We start from the raw sequence: 10,040 nt of genomic DNA on the forward strand, positions 1-10,040 counted from the left end.
GGGCCCTATCCAATGGTTCCAGGACTGGGGGAAGTAGGGGCTCTATAGTGGAGATGTGAGGTTCCTGCTGTCTTAGGGTTCAAAAAGACAATCGATAGTTAATGTTATCATCACATTATTTGTTAATTGGGTTAACTTTGAAAAGTCCTTTGTTAGGGTTTGCTGTACAGTACCCAGTATCTTGTACATAGTTGTGCTATTGGATGCTTCCTCTACCTCTTCTTACTTGTTCTCTCCCTTTTTCTCTGCCTCCGCCTTGCTTTTTTTTTCTCTCTCTCTCTTTCTTTTTCCTCTTTCTTCCTCTTCCCCTCCTCCTCCTCCACCTCCTCCTCCTTCTTATCTATCTATCTATCTACCTATCTATGGAAAAAATGACCCAAAGTAATGAAACCCCAGCAATAGCAACAAAAGAAATTACTCATAATTGCAGAAATTCCTTGAACCCACCACAGAGAATGATTTTTCTCTAACTTAGAGAAAAAAAACAGTCTCCTTTCCCCAATGTCTTCTCCCACCATAACAGATCATCAAGATGAGACACCTGTTGTTTGGTAGACATTTTGTCTTTGTGTTTTTGTGGTTGTTAGTGACTACTAGCAGAAATTCATTTTGGAAAATGGTGATTGATATCAAATAAAACATTTTTAGGGGATATCATATTTTTAATACTTGTGTTTAAATTATGTGATATTATGTGATAGAGAGTAAAAAATAAGAGCCCCACTCAGGTATATGCAGCCCTGGGGCTCAAATAGTCTTAGGCATGCAAGTTTGTGTTGTTAATGGGAGGAATGAATGGTTTACAGTAAGTACAATTATTGATACAAGTGTAAATTTTCTGTAGAACACTCTCACCCCCAGCCTAGGTCCACCTCCACCATCATGCACCAGGACCTGAAAATTCCTGTCCCCTCCCCCACCACCCCAAGTCTTTTATTTTGCTGTGATACAACAAACCCAGTCCAAGTACTGTTTTGTGTTTCCCTTTCTGTTATTTCTCAAATTTTGTCCATTCTTCTTCTTCTAGCATTTGCCCTTCTTCCGTAGCCAGTCAACAGCATCAGGTTGAGCCTGATGTAAAGTTTCGAGACCTCCTTTGAATCTGGAGAGGTGGCAGTCGTTGACTATGCGGGTCATAGTCTGTCTGGAGCCGCAGGGGCAGTTCGGGTCGTCTCTGGCTCCCCAGCGATGGAACATAGCGGCGCACCGGCCATGGCCTGTTCCATAGCGATTGAGGAGGGCCCAATCAAAACGTGCTAGGTCAAAGCCGGGTTGACGCTTGCAGGGCTCTGTGATGAGGTGTTTGTTCTTTACCTCAGCTGACTGCCAACTCTGTTTCCAAGAGTCTGGAACAGAGAAGTTCAGTGTAGGCGTAGGGGACCAGATTGGATGACGAGACGTCAAGCGTTGGACAGGGTGGGCGAAGATATCCGCGTATATTGGCAGGTCTGGTCGAGCGTAGACGTGGGAAATGAACTTAGATGATGCCGCATCCCGACGAATATCTGGCGGGGTGATGTTGCTAAGAACTGGCAGCCATGGAACCGGGGTGGAATGGATGGTTCCAGAAATTATCCTCACGGAGGAATATAATTTGGAATCATGGACATGAGTGACATCATCTCAAATTCACCCTTCTCTGTCTGACTTATCTCACTTAACATGGTTCCTTCAAGTTCCATCCAAGATGAGGTGAAGAAGGTGATGTCATCATTCTTAATAGTTGAGTAGTATTCCATTGTGTATATAGACCACAATTTTCTCAGCCACTCATCTGTTGTTAGACACCTGGGTTGCTTCTAGGTTTTGGCTATTATAAACTGTTCTGCTATGAACACACGTGTACAAAAATCTTTTTGGTTCAGTGTGATTAGTTTTTTAGGATATATCCCCAGGAGAGGAATTGCAGGGTCATAGGGTAGGTCCACTTCTACACTTCTGAGAGTTCTCCAGACTGTTCTCCACAGGGTTTGGGCCAATTTCTATTCCCACCAGCAGTGCAGGAGGGTTCCTTTGTCACCATAACCACTTCAGCATTTATTTTCATTTATTATCATCTGTTATGTATAACATCCTTATGAGAGTGAAAGTATTTCAAATAATTTATTTTTTATTTTTTTAATTATTTATTTATTCCCTTTTGTTGCCTTTGTTGTAGTTATTATTGTTGTTGTTGTTATTGATTTCGTTGTTGTTGGATAGGACAATGAGAAATGGAGAGAAGAGGGGAAAACAGAGAGAGGGAGAGAAAGATAGACACCTGCAGACCTGCTTCACCACTTGTGAAGTGACTCCCCTGCAGGTGGGCAGCCGGGGGCTCCAACAGGGATCTTTAAGCTGGTCCTTGTGCCTCACGCCACCTGCGCTTAACCCGCTGAGCTACCACCGGACTCCCAGGGAGTGAAAGTATTATGCTCTACTTGCTAAGATATTTTCCTCAGTAATGCCACCCCTCCAAACTTCATTTTAAATCAAAGTCAGAGATGTGAAAGAAGCACCTTATTTTCATATGTTGTAATTTGGCTTTTAACTGTCCAGTTTCATAAGCAAAACTATTTATTATTAAAGCTTGTTTACTTACCAGAAATATATGTGGCACTTTAAATTACTTACTTTTATTTATTCTTTGCCATCAGGGTTATCAGTAGGACTCAGTACCTGCATGAAGATTTCACTGCTTTCAGTGGCTATTTATTTATTGTATTTTTACAGATAGAGGAGGGAAAGATAGGAGAGGAAGAGAGATCCTGTAGCAGTGTTCTATTGCTTAAGGAACTTCCCCACTGCAGGTGGGGACTGGGAGCTTGCACCCAGGTCCGCCACAAGCATGATAACATATATGCTCTATATCTAACATATAATACATTTCATAAAATGACAGTAAACTTTACAGACTTTTTTGTGTAAGAACTAATTAGTTCACTAGGATGCCCAGGAGTGACTTTAAGTAAGCTGCAGCTGTATTCCAGAATATGAAATACCAGTCAAATTATCCCCCCCCCAAAAAAAAAAACTGACAATGTTATCATGATCACAGCATTGTTAGTTTATTTACCATACAATATGATGTAAATATTTAAAATGAAACATTTTAACAACTTTCTAAAGTGTGACGATAGAAATATACTTCCAGCATTAATATCTCCCTTGGAGCACTAGAAATGATTATCTTATTTCTGGCTGAAGATCAAATAGTCATTAAAAATCTGCAACTCGATTGAAGAAGCAGCAATTACTAATCTCTCTGTATTTCCACAAAGTATAATATTGAATGTGGTTCTTCTGAAAGTGTGTGGCCATAAATAAATTTACCCCTGTGGAGTTAATATGACCTAAAGCAAATAAGATTGCCAAAGAAGGCCAACAGAAATTTCTCATAGTCCCCATGAGAGACCTGAATGGCTGTCGTCAATGTCTGTTTTCTCTTGAGTCTTGGCAAAGAAGGAAGGAAAGTCTCGGTGTTATATAAAGTCCTTCCCAACTTGCAGTGCCTTAAACCACTGCAGCATCCATGCAGAAAGCAATGGGCTCCTTGGCCCCAGGATTCTGGGGGAGCCCTCCTCATGCTACCTCAGACACAAATGTGGACCCAGTTTCTGGGTCTCAGCTTCCAGCTAGTCCTGGTTCTTGGTCTGGAAGCAGATGGGTAATCTTTGCCCATTCACTCCTTCTAGGTTTGGAGAGTGGGTTCCTCATGTATCTTCCACGCCTGAATCTGTCTTTTCTCATTCTCCCTCTTTTAGAACCAGTGAAGAATTTCATTTCACATCCATCTCTTTCAGAGGATGCTCAGCTGAGGTAAGTATGTATCCCTCATACCGGATCATACTTTTAACTGTGAAAGCAGCTCTGTTTTGGCTTGTAAGGCATAGCAGTTTACAAAAAAAAAAAATATGAGAGCGGGGCAGCAGGGTACTTCTCAACTCTGACATATATGTCCCTTGGGATGAAACCGAACCTGGAACCTCAGAACAAACACCCTGCTTTCTAATGCTGAGTTTCCTCCCCTGCCCCACTGCGCCATTTGGTTCTGAATATTTAATAAAGTGACCAGCTTCTCTTTTCTGCCCACCCTCAGTTCCCAGTATGACTTTTCCACCCTTTGAATGCTGGGTGCATTTAGGCCAGTGGTAAGCTATTTATTATTTTTTTTTCTCAGGGAACTGAGGGTTTCTCAGTGTTGGAGTTGAAATTAGTGTCCTAGATTTGGACCCCAACTTGTAGCTCTCCAGTATGCCTCTGGTGACACTGTTCTGTCTTTCCCCCCTGAAAGTCACAATTCATCTGTAAGGAGGTTCCAAGATTGCCTTAGACTTGGCAGAGACTATAATTGGATTTTCATGAACTTAGAATTCCTGGCGCCAGGCAGTAGCACATCTGTTTAAGCACACACACTACAGTGTGCAAGGACCCAGCTTCAAGCCCCTGGTCCCCACCTACAGGGGGAAAGCTTCACAAGTGGTGAAGCAGAGCTGCAGGTGTCTCTTTGTCTCTCTCTATCTCTACCTCCCCCTCCCCTTCTCAATTTCTCTCTGTCTCTGTCCACTAATAAAAATAAATTTAAAAAAAATGAAAAGAACTTATATTTGTCTAAATCCAGATAAAAATTAGGAACTATATGTACACCACACACACACACACACACACACACACACACACACACACACACACACACAGAGCTTCAGTGTAGTTCAAAAGATGGAGCTCAAAACTTGCTTGTTTGCGGTCCCATGTTTGACTCCTACACTCTTTCTTCCTCAAGGTTGAAAATCTGTTTGAGAGATGCAGATCATTCTCTAGTGGGCTAGGAAGCATTCTGAGTGAAAAGCTCACACATTTTGTGTGAAGATCATGCATTGACAAGTCTGGTCAGGAACCAGGCAGTGGTGCCCCTGATTGAGAGCACACATTACAGCACTCCAGGACCAGGGTTCAAGCCCCCATTTCCCACCTGCAAGGGTAAAACAATGCTGTAGGTGTCTCTCTTTCCTTCTTTCCCTACACTTTCCTTTCAGCTTCTATCTATCTCTATCCAAATTTTAAAAAGAAATAGATGTGGTCAATTTTCTCCTTTATAAGTAGTAGTTGTACCTAGACACTATTTAGTTGTGTTTGAGGATAGTCATGCCTAAGCAGATTTATCTTTTATTTTTTCCTTTAGGACATATTGTACCTGATTCATCTTGTGTGTGTGTGTGTGTCTTTAATTGTCTCCTATGAGGGAGTCTTCCAACTGCTTGTAGTTTCTGGTTTGGCAGCCTGTCCTATCAAAATCCATTTCCACTCTATTTACTATTGACTGTAAAACATTAATCCCCCAATAAAGTGAAAAAAAAATAACCAAGATCCATCTCCACATCATAAATCAGAGTGAGCTGTGAGATGCTTCCAGCAGCTGGAGTATTCAGTTATTACTTCTTGTTAGTACTAGAGCCTTCTTCTCAAACACCTTAAAATTCTATAGGAAGCTTTCTTGATAATTTCTTTGTCTCTTTTTTTGTTCGCATCCCTCTCCCTCTCACTCAGCCCCTCCCTTTTCTGCTAGGCCACTCACTGATACTTTGCCAGTATTCCCCACAATCGGGCCATAATGAGATGCTTTCTTGGAAGTAACAGGCTTTTACAGTTCTGTGCCTTTTTCACTCTGATTCACTTGCCTAAAACCCACCATTTTTTTGCTTCTGTGTATGAAAAAACTCAGCCCTATGATCATCTTGCCTCTGATAAATTTGGTAAGCATTTCGGAGAATTCGCTTCTATTTTATATGTCTAATTGAACAAATGTCCGTGTGTGTGTGTGTGTGTGTGTGTGTGGTTTGTCTTTGAAGTCTATAGCTAAGGTAGGATTTAAAAGGGTTATTAAGCACTTTTTTTTTTAGAATAGTCAAAAAATGTGAATATAAAAGTAGTAGTGGTGAATTCCAATTGTAGCATTCTTCATCTGTTTCTGAATCAGACTAGTGACTAACAAGCTCATGACTTATAGTCAGAGCTTGGCTTTAGTGTGATTCTTATTTCACCATCCCCTTCACTGAGAAAAGTTACAGAACCTCTCCTAAACTGAAAGCTTCTGCAGAATCAGAACAATAAGAGGACGGTGGCTTTGCTTTGCAGATTAAATTAGATAATGTTAACTAAAGCTACTTAGCAAACTGCACATCACCTAGTTGATACTTAATACATTGTTAGAGAATATTCTAGACTAATCGCTTAAGCTTCGTGTTAAGATGAATCAGACACACTCCTAGTTCATTGCCCACTTTCCTCTCAGGTCAGAGGAAAAAGCCTGTGAAAAGCCAGCCTTCCCCATCTTGGTACATGACATCACCGGCATGAAATAAGTTATGTATCCAAGAAACCTATTTAATCTGGTTCTCTCCTTTGCCACCCAAGTTCAGTCTTGCAGTTACTGATAATTCTTTTTGTGAAATGTATCTGAATTCTTCCAGCTTTACTGAAGTCATCATGATATGTTGCATTACCATTTCCACTCTGGTTTCATAGAGTTTTAAAAAAATTATTAATATTAATATTAATTATTATTACTATTAATAAAATATTAATATTATTAATATTTTGTGATTACAAAGTTTCTGATCTTTGCTTTGCTCTATGGAGCACTATTCAGGTCTTCTGTTTTGATGAGTGGGACATGGTCTGCCCTTCCCCTCATCCTGCTGTCCCCTCTAATCTAGCATGCACAGCAGTGTTGGCTCCTTGTCAGAGGGCTTCTCTCTCCTCAGAAATCCAAAGAGCTGGAGCCTTGGCATTCTTCTCTGCCTAAACACCACTGCTTCAGAGGTTAGAGGGATCTTCTCTGATCCCACTGAGTTGATATTTGTTTTCTTTTTTTTAAAGGAAACTTTCAAATATTTATTTATTTCCTTTTTGTTGTCCTTGTTTTTATTGTTGTTGTAGTTATTATAGTTGTTGATGTTGTCGTTGTTGGATAGGACAGAGAGAAATGGAGAGAGGAGGGGGAGACAGAGAGGGGAGAGAGAAAGACAGACAAACCTGCTTCACTGCTTGTGAAGTGACTCCCCTGCAGGTGGGGAGCCGGGGGCTCGAACCAGAATCTTTCCGCTGATTCTTGCACTTTGCGCTTAACCTACTACGCTACTGCCCGACTCCCTGATATTTGTTTTTTTAAAACTTTATAAAAATATCTCAGATTTTATTATGGATTCCTATCTTTGTTTGCTTGTTAAAGATCCTTTTTCTAAGATTCTCACCCCCCAATCCCAAGGATTCTAAGTTCCCTAAGAGTAAGCTTCTTTTCCTTCCTGAAATTTCTCTTCCCTCTTAGTAGTCTCAATGTGCCTTTTTCACTGCCCTGAGACAAGATATTGCCTCTGTTCACCTCAGTATGATTTCCAGTTTATCTACTATTTTTTTTCTTTGATTAGGCTTGTGGTCCACAGTGATATAAGTTGGACTGCTATTCATATGCCTAGAGTTTCAGAGAAATTAAGATTTCAAGGTCACATATACAACCACAGACAAGTGTGGCACTCAAGGGAGGTTCAGATCTTTAACGCTGACAACCATTGCCCTCCCTCTCCTCTCCTCACCACCTCACTGAAGATGACTGTTGCCTGTAATTCAAAGTCAAAGCAAACAAGGTTTTAGTTATGAGGAGTGTGCGTGACTTGTTGGGGAAGAACTTTAAGAGCTCTTAGAGGATGGGCTAGGAAATTCTGGCACACACCTTAGGAAAGTGATAATGTGGAATGTGGAAGTTTGATACTTATTAATCTGGAAGGCATCATGAAGAGAGTATAGTACAAGGGCTTTAGACTTTATTTATTATTTTTTAAATTATCACTTTATTTGCAATATATGAATTACTTTGCACTATGTTCTATCCCATAATTATTCTATTAGATACAGATCTTAACTTTTTTTTTAGTATTTATTTTATTTATTTATCCCCTTTTGTTGCTCTTGTTGTTTTATTGTTGTAGTTATTATTGTTGTTGTTCGTTGTTGGATAGGACAGAGAGAAATGGAGAGAGGAGGGGAAGACAGAGAGGAGGAGAGAAAGATAGACACCTGCAGACCTGCTTCACAGCCTGTGAAACGACTCCCCTGCAGGTGGGGAGCCGGGGTTCGAACCGGGATCCTTATGCCGGTCCTTGTGCTTTGCGCCACCTGCGCTTAACCCGCTGCGCTACAGCCCGACTCCCGGGCTTTAGACTTTAATCTGAACATATCTCTTGTCCTGCTACTGGTAGGAACTTGGTGAGTTATTCCAACTCCTACCTGCAGTGTCTTTATAACTGAAAATAACTGAAATTGATATAATAACTCACAGAGAAGGTGTGCTGAGTGGTAGACCACCTGATTGAGCACATGTTATAATGCACAGGGATCTAGGTTCAAGCCCCCATCTCCAGTTCCCATTTCCCCCCAGGGGAAAGCTTCATAAGTGGTGAAATAGTGCCATAGATCTACAGCTCCCTCTCTCTCTCTCTCACTTACTCGCTCTCTTTCTCCCTACCTCTTAACTTTCTGGCTGTCACTATCAAATAAATGAAGACAATAAAAAATTAAAATATTGAATAAAGAAATAAAAAGAGAAGTTTTGTGAAAATTAAATGCATGAGAATTAAACATTTAATGTGCCCTCAATATGGTCTAGTTTATGTGCACTATGAATAAGTGATATCTATTGCTGTTATTGTTAATCACAGAAAGCAAAAGGAAGCGAGACTCTAAGGGCACTGTGAAGACTGACCAAGTGATTATTTCCCTCCAGGAGAGTTAAGTCTTATGTCTTCAGCATGGAAATGGAGAACCAGACGCGGGTCAACAAGTTCATTCTGGTGGGTTTCCCTGGGAGCCCAGGCATGCGTGCAGCTGTATTCCTGATGTTCTTAGTGGCATATGTATTGACGGTGGCTGAGAACGTGATTATCATTCTGCTGGTGCAGCAGAACCGGCCACTACACAAGCCCATGTACTTTTTCTTGGCCAACCTGTCCTTCTTAGAGACCTGGTACATCTCCGTGACGGTGCCCAAGTTGCTGTTTAGTTTCTGGTCGGTGAGCAACAGCATCTCGTTCACCCACTGCATGATACAGCTCTACTTCTTCATTGCACTCATGTGCACAGAGTGTGTGCTCCTGGCTGCCATGGCCTATGACCGCTATGTGGCCATCTGTCGCCCCCTCCACTACCCCACCATCATGAGCCATGGACTCTGCTTCCGCCTGGCTCTTGGTTCCTGGGCCACTGGTTTTGGCATCTCTTTGGCCAAAATCTACTTCATCTCCCGCCTCAGCTTCTGTGGCCCCAATGTCATCAATCACTTCTTCTGTGATATCTCTCCAGTACTGAATCTCTCTTGTACAGATATGTCCCTTGCTGAACTGGTGGACTTTGTCCTGGCACTGGTCATCTTTCTCTTGCCCCTCTCAATCACTGTTCTGTCCTATGGCTGTATTCTGGCCACCGTGGTCCGGATGCCCACAGGCAAGCAGAAAGCCTTCTCCACATGTGCCTCCCACCTAGTGGTGGTCACCATCTTCTATTCTGCCACCATTTTCATGTACGCCCGGCCCCGTGCCATTCATGCCTTCAACATGAACAAAGTGATTTCCATCTTCTATGCCATTGTCACTCCTGCACTCAACCCTTTCATTTATTGCCTAAGGAACAGAGAGTTCAAAGAGGCTCTGAAGAAACTGACCTCTTGTCAGGCCGTTTGATCTGACTAATCTATGATAAGGGATTAGAAAGAAATTATTTGATTCACTGTCTTTTGAATACACCCTCAGAACACTTTTAGTGCTTTAACTTGACTTGTGTAGCATGACACCGCGTTAATCTACATGGACCATAGGCTCTTGGTTGTTCCCCAAACTCTGCATCTGTGCATATATCTAAAGGAATACCGATATAGAGTCTTCTCTTGGCCTCTGAGTCAGCACTGGGGTTTTGACATCAGTAAATAAGGTTCCTAAGTAAGTTTAGGGAGCAAGAGAGATGGCTGTGTGTGATTTAGGTATTTCAGGATCTAGCAAACATTATAATTTCCT

At 41.6% G+C, this 10,040-nt stretch overlaps 1 protein-coding gene across 1 annotated transcript; it reads left to right on the top strand.

Annotated features, from left to right (window-relative positions):
* The first annotated feature begins 8,783 nt into the window (after positions 1-8,783).
* Positions 8,784-9,710, top strand: LOC103112839 (olfactory receptor 6B1). Its single transcript, XM_007522325.1, has one exon. It carries the CDS (start codon positions 8,784-8,786, stop codon positions 9,708-9,710), a length of 927 nt encoding a protein of 308 aa, XP_007522387.1.
* The last annotated feature ends 330 nt before the right edge of the window (positions 9,711-10,040 follow it).

The sequence above is a fragment of the Erinaceus europaeus genome, chromosome 8, assembly GCF_950295315.1.
Source record: "Erinaceus europaeus chromosome 8, mEriEur2.1, whole genome shotgun sequence".
Lineage (NCBI taxonomy): Eukaryota > Metazoa > Chordata > Mammalia > Eulipotyphla > Erinaceidae > Erinaceus > Erinaceus europaeus.